Consider the following 20,205-nt stretch of genomic DNA (forward strand, 5'->3'; position numbering starts at 1 on the left):
CACTGTGGAAGTGATGTATCGGTGATGTGTGAGGGCACTGTGAAGGTGATTTATTGGTGTTGTGTGAGGGCACTGTGGAGGTGATGTAGCTGATGTGTAAGGGCACTGTGGAGGTGATGTATCGGTGATGTGTGAGGGCACTGTGGAGGTGATGTATCTGTGGTGTGTGAGGGCACTGTAGAGGTGATGTATCTGTGATGTGTGAGGGCACTGTGCAGGTGATGTATTGATGTGTGAGGGCACTGTGGAGGTGATGTATTGATGTCTGAGGGCACTGTGCAAGTGATGTATTGATGTGTGAGGGCACTGTGGAGGTGATGTATCGGTGATGTCTAGTGGGCACTGTGCAGGTGATGTATTGGTGAGGTGTGAGGGCACTGTGGAGGTGATGTATTGGTGAGGTGTGAGGGCACTGTCGAGGTGATGTATTGGTGATGTGTGAGGGCACTGTGGAGGTGATGCATCGGTGATGTGTGAGGGCACTGTGGAGGTGATGTATCTGTAGTGTGTGAGGGCACTGTGGAGGTGATGTATCTGTAGTGTGTGAGGGCACTGTGGAGGTGATGTATTGGTGATGTGTGAGGGCACTGTGGAGGTGATGTAGCTGATGTGTGAGGGCACTGTGGAGGTGATGTATTGGTGATGTGTGAGGGCACTGTGGAGGTGATGTATTGGTGATGTGTGAGGGCACTGTGGAGGTGATGTATTAGTGATGTGTGAGGGCACTGTGGAGGTGATTTATTGGTGATGTGTGAGGGCACTGTGCAGGTGATGTATTGGTGAGGTGTGAGGGCACTGTGGAGGTGATGTATTGGTGAGGTGTGAGGGCACTGTCGAGGTGATGTATTGGTGATGTGTGAGGGCACTGTGGAGGTGATGCATCGGTGATGTGTGAGGGCACTGTGGAGGTGATGTATCTGTAGTGTGTGAGGGCACTGTGGAGGTGATGTATCTGTAGTGTGTGAGGGCACTGTGGAGGTGATGTATTGGTGATGTGTGAGGGCACTGTGGAGGTGATGTATTAGTGATGTGTGAGAGCACTGTGGAGGTGATGTATCGGTGATGTCTAGTGGGTACTGTGCAGGTTCTTCTCACCTCGTGCGTGCTCCTTGTCCAGTGCATTTGCAGTTTTCTTCCAGTCTTCGATCCTCTCCTGTAGAGGAGTTATTAAACTCTCCATAAGGGCACTGCAGAGAGAAAACCAAGACCTACAGGCCTCCTCGAGATGGGGAAGAGCGGCACTGACAGGGACCACAGTGGAAGGGGATAAGAGCGGCACTGACAGGCACCACAGTGGAGGGGGATAAGAGCGGCACTGACAGGCACCACAGTGGAGGGGGATAAGAGCGGCACTGACAGGCACCACAGTGGAGGGGGATAAGAGCGGCACTGACAGGGACAACAGTGGAGGGGGATAAGAGCGGCACCGACAGTGACCACCACAGTGGAGGGGGATGAGAGCGTCACTGACAGGGACCAGAGTGGAGCGGGATAAGAGTGGCACTGACAGTGACCACAGTGGAAGGGGTTAAGAGAGGCACTGACAGGGACCACAGTGGAGGGGGATAAGAGCGGCACTGACAGGGACCACAGTGGAGGGGGATAAGAGCGGCACTGACAGGGACCACAGTGGAGGGGGATAAGAGCGGCACTGACAGGGACCACAGTGGAGGGGGATAAGAGCGGCACTGACAGGGACCACAGTGGAGGGGGATAAGAGCGGCACTGACAGGGACCACAGTGGAGGGGGATAAGAGCGGCACTGACAGGGACCACAGTGGAGGGGGATAAGAGCGGCACTGACAGGGACCACAGTGGAGGGGGATAAGAGCGGCACTGACAGGGACCACAGTGAAGGGGGATAAGAGCGGCACTGACAGGGACCACAGTGGAGGGGGATGAGAGCGGCACTGACAGGGACCACAGGGGAGGGGGATGAGAGCGGCACTGACAGGGACCACAGTGGAGGGGGATAAGAGCGGCACTGACAGGGACCACAGTGGAGGGGGATAAGAGCGGCACTGACAGGGACCAAAGTGGAGGGGGATAAGAGCGGCACTGACAGGGACCACAGTGGAGGGGGATAAGAGCGGCACTGACAGGGACCACAGTGGAGGGGGATAAGAGCGGCACTGACAGGGACCACAGTGGAGGGGGATGAGAGCGGCACTGACAGGGACCACAGGGGAGGGGGATAAGAGCGGCACTGACAGGGACCACAGTGGAGGGGGATAAGAGCGGCACTGACAGGGACCACAGTGGAGGGGGATAAGAGCGGCACTGCCAGGGACCACAGTGGAGGGGGATAAGAGCGGCACTACCAGGGACCACAGTGGAGGGGGATAAGAGCGGCACTGACAGGGACCACAGGGGAGGGGGATAAGAGCGGCACTGACAGGGACCACAGTGGAGGGGGATAAGAGCGGCACTGACAGGGACCACAGTGGAGGGGGATAAGAGCGGCACTGCCAGGGACCACAGCTGAGATGAGGGGAATGTTTGGTGTAAGGTTAATCAGATACAATGGAAGGAACTGAGTCTCAGCAGGTGAGGGATATCTGTCTACAGAGCTGCACTGGAGACGGCTCTGCAACCTATGCTCTGCCCGAGGACCTCTCCACCTCATGTCTCCTTGGGGCACCTCCTCTCTCTTTCTCAAGACCCCTCCTTGCTCATCCTCTTTCCCTCGATTGGTCCTCAATTTTCTTCTTTTCCCTAAGGAGCCTGCTTTTCTCTTCCCTGGAGCCCTTCCTCTCCTTCTCTCTCTCCCTGGGGCCCTTCCTTCTTATCCATCTCCTGGGGCTCCTCCTCTCTTCCCTGGGACTCCTCCTTCTTATCCATCTCTTGGGGCCCCTCATCTCTCCTTCTCTCTTCCCTGGGGCCCCTCCTTCTTAACCATCTCCTGGGGCCCCTCTTTCTTATCTATTTCCTGGGCCCCCTCCTCTCTTCCCTGGGGCCCCTCCTTATCTATTTCCTGAGGCCCCTCCTCTCTCTACCCTGGGGCCCCTCCTCTCTCCTTCTCTCTACCCTGGGGCCCCTCCTTCTTAACCATCTCCTGGGGCCCCTCCTCTCTTCCCTGGGGCCCCTCCTTCTTATCTATTTCCTGGGGCCCCTCCTTCTTATCTATTTCCTGAGGCCCCTCCTCTATCTACCCTGGGGCCCCTCCTCTATCTACCCTGGGGCCCCTCCTTCTTATCATTTTTGGACCCCTCTTCCTCTCTTCTCCCCAGGATCTTTCGTCCTTCTCCTCTTTCCCTCCTTCTTTTTGCTCTCTCATCATTGGTGGTGAGTGGCGCCTCCCCTGCGGTTCTTACTTGGTGAAGTATCTGAGCTTGCTCTCAATGCTCCGGTGGCGCATACACATGCGGGTGAGGGCCGATCCGATGTCACGTGTGGCTCCTGTAACACAACATGTCAGTCACAGAAAGTCTCTGTAGAATACATGATAAGAGGGTCAGGAGCGGCGGCTCACCCCGGGTGTTGGTCGCCATATCTGCTACTTTCTGAAAAGCATCAAGAAAGGCAACAGCAGCCAGCACGGTGGTCCTAGGGAGACAGAGAAGGCCAGCATGAGGGGCAACGCTGCATAACGAGTGGCACACACACACGTACACCAGTATATTACATACATCATTTTATTGCTGTATTATAGCGGTATTATGTGGGTGTTGTATTACAGCTGTATTTGGAGGGTGTTGTATTATAGCAGTATTATGTGGGTGTTGTATTACAGCTGTATTTGGAGGGTGTTGTATTATAGCGGTATTATGCTGTTGTTGTATTATGTGGATGCCATACTACTTCTGTATTATGTGGACACTGTTTTACAGTGGTATTATGTAGGTGCTGTATTATAGCGGTATTAAGTGCGTGTTGTATTATGTGGGTGCTATATTACACTAATGAGCAAAAGGGTAACAATGATTTGAGCTTTTGACTTTCCGGCTCCATACCTCACCATCCACTACAGAATTGAGCATGAGATGACCTTCATACTATAGACAATCATTTTGGTGTCACGCTAGGTACATGGAAGTACTCAGCATATGGTGAAAGGGAGACCCTGTGTTTAAGGAAGGGGGAGATGGTGACCCCTGACCAAGCCTACCGCTGAGCCCTGGGTGCCCTGATCACCCTAGACAGGTCCCGCACCTATGCGCTGAACTGGATACCTTACCCTAGGCTGACCCTGACGTGGGCCCTAGGTAGGGAGCGGATGGGATGAGCACTTAGTCAACCCCACTAAGCTCCAAAGAAGACACAGGGATAACAAACAAGGGAAGAAAACAACAACTTCTCCAGATGCCGAAGAGGAACTGCAACAACCACCAGGTTACACCCGATGAATGCAAGCCGACTGGTTGCACTGAAGACTTGTTAAGGGTAGAGGACTCCTCACCAGCACTGAGTATGGGGAAATGAGGGTGTGACGACATGGGAATATATTCTGAGCATGAAGCCATATTCCTATAGCCGCCATCTTGTCAAGCTTCAATCAGTGTGCTAATCCCCTGTGATATGGAAATTAGCTGAGCTGTGAACACAAAAGGAAAGGAAGACCCCCTTCTGTGACACTGTGGTGGAAGTTTGTATCTACTTAGCAAGCTTGGAAGTATCCAGACAGCCAGGCTCCAGTAGAATATGGTTAATATTTTGTGCGCCGTGCTTCCTAAAAGTGTGGCAAGCATAAAAATGGTGTCTCAGCATGCGGACAATGCTAGCACATATTTTATATGGAAGTGGGGCCTTGGGAAGTACCACAAACGTGATATAGGCCAGTGGGGAACCAGCAGACCAGCCATGCGTCCTACCATTTTGAAGCTAAAATCATAACTGTCACAATGAGAGCATTGGCGTCCGCCTACGACGTTCCCAGGCAAAGTTATGGCCAATATTCCCTTTTGGGATATTATTTTGACTCCAGCCAGGAGTGGAGCAGTGCTCCCTCTGAGGTCACTAAGGTAGGAGGGGACAGGGATTGAGCCAAGTTGATAACCTCAGTGCAGCCATTTTTTAGCTGTTCTTTGCCAGGGGTCATGTGTGGATACACCTGTGGGAAAGTTCCTGGAATCTTGGTCTACAGCGCCCCCCTGTGGCCAGACGCACAAGGTAACTGCTTGAACTGTATGCCTGTTTGTAAACCATGTTTTATTTGTAAATGTACTCTGACCTATGTATATCCTGTAAATTCCATATTGTATATATTGTAGTATCTAGTGTGCCTTAGGCTGATTAAAATATATAATTAATCTTGGGCTGTTCTGTTATCTCGATCCTGAATCCCCCGTCTGTGTGCTCGGCTAATAGTCACCGTAAATCGGTTGGTGGCAGCGAGTTTGTGCCAAGGATTATTGTGGGGCGGCCAGTGAGATTTGGGGAGGTTTTTATATAATCCGTCCGCTGAGGTCGGGGGAATATATACCCTACTCTCACCGGGAGCTCTTCAATCATCGGCATAGTAGAATAGCTGCCTCCTTGCTTATTGTCGGGCAATTCCATAATTGGCCTGAGTATAAGAGGGGCGCTAGAGAGCGCGTCACGTGCTCTGTCTGTCGGACGGACGGGTGGTAGAAAGGAAGGACGTAATTCCCGCTTCCTATACCCCCCTTTCGTGACATATTCCTGACAGAGAATATATAAAGACATCAAGGAAGTGCTGATGAAAGGGTGAGGAACCTGGCACCAAACAGTCCCCATCAACTGTCGTCCCTGACCAGTATACACCAACACTGGGAACGTGGATAAGAGACCTGACCAGTATACATCAACACTGGGAATGTGGAGAAGAGACCTGACCAGTATACACCAACACTGGCAACATGGAGAAGAGACGTGACCAGTATACACCAACACTGGGAATGTGAAGAAGAGACCTGACCAGTATACACCAACACTGGGAACGTGGAGAAGAGACCTGACCAGTATACACCAACACTGGGAACGTGGAGAAGACACCTGACCAGTATACACCAACACTGGGAACGTGGAGAAGAGACCTGACCAGTATACATCAACACTGGGAACATGGAGAAGAGACCTGACCAGTATACACCAACACTGGGAACATGGAGAAGAGACCTGACCAGTATACATCAACACTGGGAACATGGAGAAGAGACCTGACCAGTATACACCAACACTGGGAACGTGGAGAAGAGACCTGACCAGTATACACCAACACTGGGAACATGGAGAAGAGACCTGACCAGTATACATCAACACTGGGAACATGGAGAAGAGACCTGACCAGTATACACCAACACTGGGAACATGGAGAAGAGACCTGACCAGTATACACCAACACTGGGAACATGGAGAAGAGACCTGACCAGTATACACCAACACTGGCAACATGGAGAAGAGACCTGACCAGTATACACCAACCCTGGGAACATGGAGAAGAGACCTGACCAGTATACACCAACCCTGGGAACATGGAGAAGAGACCAGACCAGTATACACCAACACTGGGAACGTGGAGAAGAGACATGACCAGTATACACCAACACTGGGAACGTGGAGAAGAGACCTGACCAGTATACACCAACACTGGGAACATGGAGAAGAGACCTGACCAGTATACACCAACACTGGGAACATGGAGAAGACACCTGACCAGTATACACCAACACTGGGAACGTGGAGAAGAGACCTGACCAGTATACACCAACACTGGGAACGTGGAGAAGAGACCTGACCAGTATACACCAACACTGGGAACGTGGAGAAGAGACCTGACCAGTATACACCAACACTGGGAACGTGGAGAAGAGACCTGACCAGTATACACCAACACTGGGAACGTGGAGAAGACACCTGACCAGTATACACCAACACTGGGAACGTGGAGAAGAGACCTGACCAGTATACACCAACACTGGGAACGTGGAGAAGAGACCTGACCAGTGTACACCAACACTGGGAACGTGGAGAAGAGACCTGACCAGTATACACCAACACTGGGAACGTGGAGAAGAGACCTGACCAGTATACACCAACACTGGGAACGTGGAGAAGACACCTGACCAGTATACACCAACACTGGGAACGTGGAGAAGAGACCTGACCAGTATACACCAACACTGGGAACGTGGAGAAGAGACCTGACCAGTATACACCAACACTGGGAACGTGGAGAAGAGACCTGACCAGTATACTCCAACACTGGGAACATGGAGAAGAGACCTGACCAGTATACACCAACACTGGGAACATGGAGAAGAGACCCGACCAGTATACACCAACACTGGGAACGTGGAGAAGAGACCTGACCAGTATACTCCAACACTGGGAACAAGGAGAAGAGACCTGACCAGTATACACCAACACTGGGAACATGGAGAAGAGACCTGACCAGTATACACCAACACTGGGAACATGGAGAAGAGACCAGACCAGTATACACCAACACTGGGAACATGGAGAACAGACCTGACCAGTATACACCAACACTGGGAACATGGAGAAGAGACCTGACCAGTATACACCAACACTGGGAACGTGGAGAAGAGACCTGACCAGTATACTCCAACACTGGGAACATGGAGAAGAGACCTGACCAGTATACACCAACACTGGGAACGTGTAGAAGAGAACTGACCAGTATACACCAACACTGGGAACATGGAGAAGAGACCTGACCAGTATACACCAACACTGGGAACATGGAGAAGAGACCTGACCAGTATACTCCAACACTGGGAACATGGAGAAGAGACCTGACCAGTATACACCAACACTGGGAACATGGAGAAGAGACCTGACCAGTATACACCAACACTGGGAACGTGGAGAAGAGACCTGACCAGTATACACCAACACTGGGAACGTGGAGAAGAGACCTAGGATTAGATTTTGGTGGAGACATGCTGGTGTCTGAGCCTAGAAGGATTCAGGAGGGGCGAAGCCAAAAGGTGGATTTACAACATGCTAACAAAACAGTAACAATGCAGTGACTGACGAGAATCTGCTGAATATCTGCAGTCGCATTATGTATGAGAAGCCGAGATGATTGTCTGTAAGATGAAGACGTCTCACCGCAGAGCAGAGGACGGAGAGATCTGGAGCCGGAGAGTCACAAAATCAGAACATTGTTACCCTTGGGCTCATCAGTGTATATACAGTGCTGGCCAAAAGTATTGGCACCCCTGCAATTCTGTCAGAGAATACTCAGTTTCTTCTTGAAAATGATTGCAATCACAAATTCTTTGGTATTATTATCTTCATTTATTTTTCTTGCAATGAAAAAACACAAAAGAGAATGAAACAAAAATCAAATCATTGATCATTTCACACAAAACTCCAAAAATGGGCCAGACAAAAGTATTGGCACCCTTAGCCAACTTGGTTGCACAACCTTTGGCCAAAATAACTGCGCACAACCGCTTCTGGTCCCATCAATGAGTTTCTTACAATGCTCTGCTGGAATTTTAGACCATTCTTCTTTGGCAAACTGCTCCAGGTCCCTGAGATGTGAAGGGGGCCTTCTCCAAACTGCCATTGTGAGATCTCTCCACAGGTCTTCTATGGGGTTCAGGTCTGGACTCATTGCTGGCCACTTTAGTGGTCTCTAGTGCTTTCTCTCAAACCATTTTCTAGTGCTTTTTGAAGTGTGTTTTGGGTCATTGTCCTGCTGGAAGACCCAGGACCTCTGAGGGAGACCCAGCTTTCTCACACTGGGCCCTACATTATGCTGCAAAATGTGTTGGTAGTCATCAGACTTCATAATGCCATGCACACGGGCAAGCAGTCCAGTGCCAGAGGCAGCAAAGCCACCCCAGAAGATCAGGGAACCTCCACCATGTTTGACTGTAGGGACCGTGTTCTTTTCTTTGAACGCCTCTTTTTTTTTCCTGTAAACTCTATGTTGATGGCTTTTCCCAAAAAGCTCTACTTTTGTCTCATCTGACCAGAGAACATCCTTCCAAAACGTTTTAGGCTTTCTCAGGTAAGTTTTGGCAAACTCCAGCCTGGCTTTTTTATGTCTCGGGGTAAGGAGTGGGGTCTTCCTGGGTATCCTACCATACAGTCCCTTTTCATTCAGATGCCGATGGATAGTACGGGTGACACTGTCGTACCCTCGGACTGCAGGGCAGCTTGGACTTGTTTGGATGTTAGTCGAGGTTCTTTATCCACCATCCGCACAATCTTGCGATGAAATCTCGTCAATTTTTCTTTTCCTTCCACATCTAGGGAGGTTACCACAGTGCCAGGGGCTTTACACTTCTTGATGACACTGCGCACCATAGACACAGGAACGTTCAGGTCTTTGGAGATGGACTTGTAGCCTTGAGATTGCTCATGCTTCCTCACAATTTGGGTTCTCAAGTCCTCAGACAGTTCTTTGGTCTTCTTTCTTTTCTCCGGGCTCAATGTGGTGCACACAAGGACACAGGACAGAGGCTGAGGCAACTTTACTCCATGTCAACTGCTGCAAGTGTGATTTATTATTGCCAGCACCTGTTAGGTGCCACAGGTAAGTTACAGGCGCTGTTATTACACAAATTACAGAAGCAGCACAGGATTATTCACACAGCGCCAATACTTTTATCCACCCCCTTTTTATGTTTGGTGTGGAATTATATCCAATTTGGCTTCATGACAATTTTTTTATTTTTTTCATTGAAGACAAATTAAATGAAGATAATAAATAATACCAAAAAAATGTGATTGCAATCATTTCCAGGAAGAAACTGAGTATTATCCGACAGAATTGCAGGGGTGCCAATACTTTTGGCCAGCACTGTAGGTGCTGCATTATGGGGGCCTGTATTCAGGGTGCACCCAGTTCAGTAGAAGGCTCGTGCCTGTGTACCACCTTTGCCAGTCACGGCCTGCGCTACATTTTGGGACTAACTTTGCTTCGTTTGTGAAGTAAAGTGGGAGGAATTCGTTGGCTGCGCCTCCAGCAAAGCTCCGCACAGACACAAGCAAGGACAGAGCGTGACCGCACTTACCTGAGCTGGGAGTGGAGTTTAGTGGCTTTAGTGCTGAAATCTTCCCAGATTGGATAAGAACTCTGCAGAAAGGAATCAAGAAAATGATTCAACACCACATAAATCACATACTACCACTATAACATAGTGAGTGCAGCTCTGCAGTGTAATACAGAAAAGTAATGTATGCACAGTGACTGCACCAGCAGAATAGTGAGTGCAGCTCTGGAGTATAATACAGGAGGTAACTCAGGATCAGTAATGTAATGTATGTACACAGTGACTGCACCAGCAGAATAGTGAGTGCAGCTCTGAAGTATAACACAGGATCAGTAATGTAATGTATGTACACAGTGACTGCACCAGCAGAATAGTGAGTGCAGCTCTGGAGTATAACACAGGATCAGTAATGGAATGTATGTACACAGTGACTGCACCAGCAGAATAGTGAGTGCAGCTCTGGAGTATAACACAGGATCAGTAATGTAATGTATATACACAGTGACTGGTGATTATGATGAGACGTTCTGGCTGTGCGCTGTGATTGGTTGGCTCACACACAGTATTTCCGATGCTTTGCATTGGATTGCGTCTCTAGTGGACGCCTTGGGTCCTGCACTCTGGTTACGTCTTTCAGCCTTAGCACTGTAGAATACATGTATATAAAGGGCAGCCTCAGTGCAGTATATACAGTGTGCGGTTGCAGTGATCGGACGTCCCGTGCGGTCCTCTGTGTCCGGTGCTGCCATACAGAGCAGATACATATGAACGCTCAGTGGCTTTCTGCTCCTGTTGCTGCTCGTGGCTTCCTGCAGCGCTCGGCTGATCCCACGTTCCATATACACTACTCACAAAACATTAGGGATATTGGGGTGAAATTTACAGAAAAAGTTCAAGCTACATTGATATTTTACCATGAATGTAGGGCATTTAAAGGGAACCAACCACAAATATAGGCAGTGTCATACTGGCACTCGGATGCTGTATCCAAGCACACCTGTGCTAGAAGGATCGGATGCTTGGTCGCTGAAATATCTTTAATCAACTTGGCAGAAATGTCCTGCACTTAGCTTGACGTGTGCATCGGTGCGGCCTTGTGGGTTGGGGTCTTTGTGGGTCGGGGTCTTTGTGGGTCGGGGTCTTTGTGGGTCGGGGTCTTTGTGGGTCGGGGTCTTCTGTGGATCGGGGTCTTCTGTGGGTCGGGGTCTTCTGTGGGTCGGGGTCTTTTGTGGGTCGGGGTCTTCTGTGGGTCGGGGTCTTCTGTGGGTCGGGGTCTTTGTGGGTTGGGTCTTCTGTGTTTGTTCCTCCTCCTGCGTCTTATAGGGCCGTTCTGTACTGACCACACTAACACCACCACCACCACCACAGGCTCGTCTGGTGACAGCAGCGGCTGATGCACAGCGCTCTCCCTCTCATCTCCACCATCGTTAGCGGCCATCATTTCTGCTCAGCGTGGATTGACTTTCATCAGTCACAAGCACTGAGGTCACTGATCCCTCGTCCAGCGTAGATGACGCCTGTGCCTGGTGGAGTGGTCGGGTAGCTTACAAGTTGTCTAGCCCACAGACCACATTGATGTAAACAGTTTCAATGGTCAGATGTGACACTTGGGGGCCTTTCACCAACCTTAAATATGCCTGGAGTTGTGTGGCATTCCTCATCTGGGCTTTTAAGAGCAGCATTCAGAATGAAGCGGTCAGAGAACGTCCACTTCTCTGCCTTTCTGTGACTCTTCCAGTCTCTCTGTATCTCTCAATGACCTGCTGTAACAGTGTGTCCCTCCCCCACCTGTGCTCATGGGGTAATAGTCTGTCTCTCCTTGACTGTCCTGTATGTACTCCTGGTGGGGGATTGTTTGATCTTCTCAGCATGGGACTTCTCCAATCCACAAATTGGTAAACAGAACAGAGCTAGAAGTCTAAAGTCCATTCATGTATCAAGTGTCTAGGTGGAGTTGGACTCTTCTGCCCACCTAAGGGGCTGATCCCAGGAGAGAAGAACAATGAGACCCATGTTAGGTCAGTTAGTTGGATCTCGGCTGGAGAAGGACTAGGATCTATAGCTGAGGCTGGATCCTAGTGCCTGTGTATGGACTGTTGCAGACTGGAGATCAGTGGCCACGTGGGATTGTGTTTTGTTGTTCCCCCTGTCTGACTCAAGGAACTCATATAAGGACCATTGCCATATTTTCCCTGGCGTTGGAATACCAGGCGGTGCCCCTGGATCTTTTGTTTTGTTGTGGACTCCTTGCAGACTTTAAGGATCTATATTTATGTTTGGTGCTTTATCTTTGTGGTTCCAATAAAGCCCTTTGGATTGTTCCTTGGCCTGGCGTCCCTTACTGCTCTGCCGCATACCCCGTCACACCTGCTGGTGACACTCTGTGATGCTCTAAGCTCAGTGGCCACTTCTCTGCCTCTCCCAGTCTCTCTGTATCTCTGAATTACCTGCTGGTGACACTCTGTGACGCTGTAAGCTCAGTGGCCACTTCTCTGCCTCTCCCAGTCTCTCTGTATCTCTGAATGACCTGCTGGTGACACTCTGTGACGCTGTAAGCTCAGTGGCCACTTCTCTGCCTTTCTGAGACGCTCTAAGCTCAGTGGCCACTTCTCTGCCTTTCTGTGACTCTTCCAGTCTCTCTGTATCTCTGAATGACCTGCTGGTGACACTCCGTGATGTTCTAAGCTCAGTGTCCTCTTCCATCTGAGAACATCCTGCTTGAAGCCTCACAATGGTGCGGTGCTGCTGATCAATTGTTAGGTGTCGTCTTGGCCTCATGATGTCAGAATGTGAACAGCACGATGAGGAGGACGGTTTAATACCAATTCTACCTGAACCCCCAAATCTATTGGGCGATTCATGAATCAAACACCTGTTGGGAATTTTGTCATTAAGCTCCTTGTTAGAGAACAGCAAGTTGTGAAAAAAGGACTGACGCATTGAACATTTGGACATGTTGTCACAATGACTTTGGGATAGCGGGGAACCAGGGCCCCTAAGCTGTTCCTCAAGCTAGGGGTCCTATGCTATCCCTATACTCAGGGATACCACTAATGGTAGGGATGTCTGAGTCTCCTTCCTGGCCCTGCTCCTGATCAGTCCTGATCTGATTCTCTCTCCCCCCCAGGGAGGGACAGGAGTGTAATGAAAGCCACAGATAAAGACAGACAAGGGAAAACCAAAACTCTGTCACACAGTGGCACACAGAGGATAAGACAATAAGAGGTTCAGGAGGAAAACAAGAGCAGGAAGGAAGCTACAAAACTACAGGGGTAAACTCCACAACTGCACCAAGCAAAAATGTCATCCAGCATAAATAGGAGAGCACATGTGATGTGATGGGCTTCCCCACAAATGTGATCAAAGGAACCTAGCAAGCAGAGCAGCAGAGATTAACTCTAGCCTGCCTATGAATCAGCACACAGCAGGTCGATGCCAGAGTCTGCCTGGGTTGATCCCAGATACTAGAGAAACTATTTGGCGGAGTGTCAGAATCTGCGATGTGAACAGAACCCGCTGCCGCCATGACAGTCGGCGAAGTTTGTGCAAAACTCTGTGTGACAGTAGCCCTCCCTCAAAGAGGGGTCTCTGGACCCTCAGGACCAGGTCTCTCAAGATGAAGACGATAGAAAGTCCTAACCAGCCGCTCAGCATGGATATCTGAGGCTGGTACCAAAGTCCTCTGCTCAGGACCAGAATCTCGCCAATCAACCAAATATTGTAAGGAACGGAGAACGAAACGAGAATCAATGATTTTGGACACCTGAAATGACCCATCGACTAGGACAGGAGGGGCAGGTAAGGGAAGAGGGGCTCCCGAACCCACATATTTCTTTAACAGAGATCTATGGATAACATTATGAATTGTGTAAGACTCTGGTAACGCCCGGCGAAAAGCAGACGGATTCATGACTGCTGTGATTTTGTACGGACCAATAAACAGAGGTCCTAACTTCAGTGAAGGTATTTTAAGCTTAATGTTTCTTGTAGACAACCACACGATCACCCATACACAGCTCCGGACCAGACACATCTACAGTCACCCATACACAGCTCCGGACCAGACACATCTACAGTCACCCATACACAGCTCCGGACCAGACACATCTACAGTCACCCATACACAGCTCCGGACCAGACACATCTACAGTCACCCATACACAGCTCCGGACCAGACACATCTACAGTCACCCATACACAGCTCCGGACCAGACACATCTACAGTCACCCATACACAGCTTCGGACAAGACACATCTACAGTCACCCATACACAGCTCCGGACCAGACACATCTACAGTCACCCATACACAGCTCCGGACCAGACACATCTACAGTCAGCCACACACAGGTCCGGACCAGACCCGTCTACAGTCAGCCCCACACAGGTCCGGACCAGACACGTCTACAGTCAGCCCCACACAGGTGCGGACCAGACTCGTCTACAGTCAGCCACACACAGGTGCGGACCAGACTCATCTACAGTCAGCCCCACACAGGTCCGGACCAGACTCGTCTACAGTCAGCCACACACAGGTCCGGACCAGGCACGTCTACAGTCACCCACACACAGGTCCGGACCAGACACGTCTACAGTCACCCACACACAGGTCCGGACTAGACCCATCTACAGTCAGCCCCACACAGGTCCGGACCAGACCCGTCTACAGTCAGCCACACACAGGTCCGGACCAGACCCATCTACAGTCAGCCCCACACAGGTCCGGACCAGACACGTCTACAGTCAGCCCCACACAGGTCCGGACCAGACCCGTCTACAGTCACCCACACACAGGTCCGGACCAGACCCATCTACAGTCAGCCCCACACAGGTCCGGACCAGACCCGTCTACAGTCAGCCACACACAGGTCCGGACCAGACCCATCTACAGTCAGCCCCACACAGGTCCGGACCAGGCACGTCTACAGTCAGCCCCACACAGCTCCGGACCAGACCCGTCTACAGTCAGCCACACACAGGTCCGGACCAGACTCATCTACAGTCAGCCCCACACAGCTCCGGACCAGACCCGTCTACAGTCAGCCACACACAGGTCCGGACCAGACCCATCTACAGTCAGCCCCACACAGGTCCGGACCAGACACGTCTACAGTCAGCCCCACACAGGTGCGGACCAGACTTGTCTACAGTCAGCCCCACACAGGTGCGGACCAGACTCGTCTACAGTCAGCCCCACACAGGTGCGGACCAGACTCGTCTACAGTCAGCCCCACACAGGTGCGGACCAGACTCGTCTACAGTCAGCCACACACAGCTCCGGACCAGGCACGTCTACAGTCACCCTCACACAGGTCCGGACCAGGCACACATCTACAGTCAGCCCCACACAGGTCCGGACCAGACACGTCTACAGTCACCCACACACAGGTCCGGACCAGACTCGTCTACAGTCAGCCACACACAGGTCCGGACCAGGCACGTCTACAGTCAGCCCCACACAGGTCCGGACCAGACCCGTCTACAGTCAGCCACACACAGGTCCGGACCAGGCACACGTCTACAGTCACCACACACAGGTCCGGACCAGGCACACGTCTACAGTCAGCCCCACACAGGTCCGGACCAGGCACACGTCTACAGTCAGCCCCACACAGGTCCGGACCAGACACGTCTACAGTCAGCCCCACACAGGTCCGGACCAGACACGTCTACAGTCACCCACACACAGGTCCGGACCAGGCACGTCTACAGTCACCCACACACAGGTCCGGACCAGACACGTCTACAGTCAGCCCCACACAGGTCCGGACCAGACACGTCTACAGTCAGCCCCACACAGGTATGGACCAGACACGTCTACAGTCAGCCCAATGCTTATACCTAGAGCCTATGTAGACGATTGTGCTGAGACCAATTGGTCCTCCCCAGGAACCCCTGAAGAGTGCCCCTCCTGAAAAGTACAGAACTGAGGATGTCGACCATAGACACACAAAAAAAAAAAAAAAAGGAGGATATCCCAGAAGATTAATGCTGGCAAATTCGATGAGAGGAAGGAACGAAGACCACTCTTCCTGCTTATCTGAAACAAAACATGTAAATACTGCTCCAAATTCAAAGTAACGCGTTCTGTTTGCCCATTGGTTTGAGGATGGACACCAACAAATGAGACAGTTTAACCCCTATTTGAGAGCAGAAAGCCTCCAAAAGTTGGCAGTAAACTGAACCACACCTCACAGACCAACATAGAATAAGCTATAGCTGGCATGGGTGGAAGAATTCAACCAGCATAAATAGGAGGGGAGCAGATGTGATTAGCCTTCCCACAACATGAGATCAAAGGAACCTAACAAGCCAACCGGCAGAGATTAACTCCTGCTAGCCTGCCTATGATTCAGCACACCAGAGAAACCCATCGGGTGAGGTGTCAGAATCTGCAATGTGAAGAGAGCTGCACGCCGCCATGACAGTCAGCGAAATTTGTGCAAAACTCGTGTGACACATGTGCATCTAAAAGTTTAGAGAAGGTCACAATAAGTTCTCCTGAAAAGGTCAGAGGGCACTGTAAGATCATCCTGAAGGTTCACCTGAAAGCCCGATAGCCCTAACGCTTTGTGAGTAGTGTAATTACATGTGGCTCTGTGACCGGCTGACAACCGCAACGGGATAGAACAGTCAATGATCACAAAGTACTGCACATCCTCAGAGCTGCGCAGAAGGAAGACGTGTGTGCGACGCTCCGGAGACTCGGCCTTCTTGCAGCTGCTGCAGAGCTCACGGAGGATTGTCTGCACAGACGAGACCACAAAATACCACACTGCTCCTGGTCAGAGACACAGAGCCGATATGTGGAGAAAGAAGCCACAGAAGATCGCGCCACAGAAGATCGCGCCGCTCCGTTCATCCTGATAGCTCAATACGGAGTGTGAGGATTGTGGCTCTAGAGCTCCGTGACTGAGATGACGAGACGTCGCCCTCACAACGAACTGCAAACTCAGCGCTCAGACTCCATCATCACATAACATCCGAACATATGTGCCCCCCGCCCGCCAACCCCGCCAGACGGAACATCCACGCGTCTAACTCCTCGCCTGCCAAGCAGCAGCGCCACACATGTCACATAGAAGAAATCCCGTCAATGGAAGCAAGGCCGGGAATTAACACTCACCATCCCTGCCACAACCAACTCCCAACGTCCCCAACTGATAGTATCCATATACAGCCCAACACAGGGGGAGTGGTACTGTGCAGTGTATATATATATACAGATACTGAGGATTACACCCAGTATACAGGACAGGAGAAGTGGTACTGTGCAGTGTATATATATATACAGATACTGAGGATACAGGACAGGAGAAGGATACACCCAGTATACAGGACAGGAGAAGTGGTACTGTGCAGTGTACATATACAGAATAATACAGACACTGAGGAATACACCCAGTATACAGGACAGGAGAAGTGGTACTGTGCAGTGTATATATACAGAATAATACAGATACGGAGGATTACACCCAGTATACAGGACAGGAGAAGTGGTACTGTGCAGTGTATATATACAGAATAATACAGATACTGAGGATTGCACCCAGTATACAGGACAGGAGAAGTGGTACTGTGCAGTGTATATATACAGAATAATACAGATACTGAGGATTACACCCAGTATACAGGACAGGAGAAGTGGTACTGTGCAGTGTATATATACAGAATAATACAAGTACTGAGGATTACACCCAGTATACAGGACAGGAGAAGAGGTACTGTGCAATGTATATATACAGAATAATACAGATACTGAGGATTACACCCAGTATACAGGACAGGAGAAGTGGTACTGTGCAGTGTATATATACAGAATAATACAGATACTGAGGATTACACCCAGTATACAGGACAGGAGAAGTGGTACTGTGCAGTGTATATATACAGAATAATACAAGTACTGAGGATTACACCCAGTATACAGGACAGGAGAAGAGGTACTGTGCAATGTATATATACAGAATAATACAGATACTGAGGATTACACCCAGTATACAGGACAGGAGAAGTGGTACTGTGCAGTGTATATATACAGAATAATACAGATACTGAAGATTACACCCAGTATACAGGACAGGAGAAGTGGTACTGTGCAGTGTGTATATATACAGAATAATACACATACTGAGGATTACACTCAGTATACAGGACAGGAGAAGTGGTACTGTGCAGTGTATATATACAGAATAATACAGGTACTGAGGATTACACCCAGTATACAGGACAGGAGGAGTGGTACTGTGCAGTGTATATATACAGAATAATACAGATACTGAGGAGTACACCCAGTATACAGGACAGGAGAAGTGGTACTGTGCAGTGTATATATACAGAATAATACAGACACTGAGGATTACACCCAGTATACAGGACAGGAGAAGTGGTACTGTGCAGTGTATATATACAGAATAATACAGATACTGAGGATTACACCCAGTATACAGGACAGGAGAAGTGGTACTGTGCAGTGTATATATACAGAATAATACAGATACTGAGGATTACACCCAGTATACAGGACAGGAGAAGTGGTACTGTGCAGTGTATATATACAGAATAATACAAGTACTGAAGATTACACCCAGTATACAGGACAGGAGAAGTGGTACTGTGCAGTGTGTATATATACAGAATAATACAGATACTGAGGATTACACCCAGTATACAGGACAGGAGAAGTGGTACTATGCAGTGTATATATACAGAATAATACACATACTGAGGATTACACTCAGTATACAGGACAGGAGAAGTGGTACTGTGCAGTGTATATATACAGAATAATACACATACTGAGGATTACACCCAGTATACAGGACAGGAGAAGTGGTACTGTGCAGTGTATATATACAGAATAATACAGACACTGAGGATTACACCCAGTATACAGGACAGGAGAAGTGGTACTGTGCAGTGTATATATACAGAATAATACACATACTGAGGATTACACCCAGTATACAGGACAGGAGAAGTGGTACTGTGCAGTGTATATATACAGAATAATACAGACACTGAGGATTACACCCAGTATACAGGACAGGAGAAGTGGTACTGTGCAGTGTATATATACAGAATAATACAGATACTGAGGATTACACCCAGTATACAGGACAGGAGGAGTGGTACTGTGCAGTGTATATATACAGAATAATACAGGTACTGAGGATTACACCCAGTATACAGGACAGGAGGAGTGGTACTGTGCAGTGTATATATACAGAATAATACAGATACTGAGGAGTACACCCAGTATACAGGACAGGAGAAGTGGTACTGTGCAGTGTATATATACAGAATAATACAGATACAGAGGATTACACCCAGTATACAGGACAGGAGAAGTGGTACTGTGCAGTGTATATATACAGAATAATACAGATACTGAGGATTACACCCAGTATACAGGACAGGAGGAGTGGTACTGTGCAGTGTATATATACAGAATAATACAGACACTGAGGATTACACCCAGTATACAGGACAGAAGGAGTGGTACTGTGCAGTGTATATATACAGAATAATACAGATACTGAGGCTTTCACCCAGTATACAGGACTGGAGAAGTGGTACTGTGCAGTGTATATATACAGAATAATATAGATACTGAGGATTGCACCCAATATACAGGACAGAGAAGTGGTACTGTGCAGTGTATATATACAGAATAATACAGATACTGAGGATTACACCCAGTATACAGGACAGGAGAAGTGGTACTGTGCAGTGTATATATACAGAATAATACAGGTACTGAGGATTACACCCAGTATACAGGACAGGAGAAGTGGTACTGTGCAGTGTATATATACAGAATAATACAGATACTGAGGAGTACACCCAGTATACAGAACAGGAGAAGTGGTACTGTGCAGTGTATATATACAGAATAATACAGATACTGAGGATTACACCCAGTATACAGGACAGGAGAAGTGGTACTGTGCAGTGTATATATACAGAATAATACAGGTACTGAGGATTAGACCCAGTATATAGGACAGGAGAAATGGCACTGTGCAGTGTATATATACAGAATAATACAGGTACTGAGGATTACACCCAGTATACAGGACAGGAGAAGTGGTACTGTGCAGTGTATATATACAGAATAATACAGGTACTGAGGATTAGACCCAGTATATAGGACAGGAGAAGTGGCACTGTGCAGTGTATATATACAGAATAATACAGATACTGAGGATTACACCCAGTATACAGGACAGGAGAAGTGGTTCTGTGCAGTGTATATATACAGAATAATA

At 49.2% G+C, this 20,205-nt stretch overlaps 1 protein-coding gene across 4 annotated transcripts in view; it reads right to left on the bottom strand.

Moving 5' to 3' along the window:
• MTSS2 (MTSS I-BAR domain containing 2) overlaps positions 1-20,205 on the bottom strand; it is a 71,974-nt gene that overhangs the window by 32,400 nt on the left and 19,369 nt on the right. For all 4 annotated transcript variants that reach the window (XM_075326268.1, XM_075326266.1, XM_075326267.1 and 1 more), the window contains exons 2-5: positions 9,957-10,018; positions 3,473-3,546; positions 3,315-3,399; positions 1,096-1,187 (exon numbers count right to left, since the gene is read on the bottom strand). In XM_075326268.1, the coding sequence (XP_075182383.1) occupies positions 1,096-1,187; positions 3,315-3,399; positions 3,473-3,546; positions 9,957-10,018 (313 nt within the window). The remainder of the gene's footprint in view (positions 1-1,095; positions 1,188-3,314; positions 3,400-3,472; positions 3,547-9,956; positions 10,019-20,205) is intronic.

This window comes from Anomaloglossus baeobatrachus, chromosome 10, assembly GCF_048569485.1.
Source record: "Anomaloglossus baeobatrachus isolate aAnoBae1 chromosome 10, aAnoBae1.hap1, whole genome shotgun sequence".
Taxonomy (NCBI): domain Eukaryota; kingdom Metazoa; phylum Chordata; class Amphibia; order Anura; family Aromobatidae; genus Anomaloglossus; species Anomaloglossus baeobatrachus.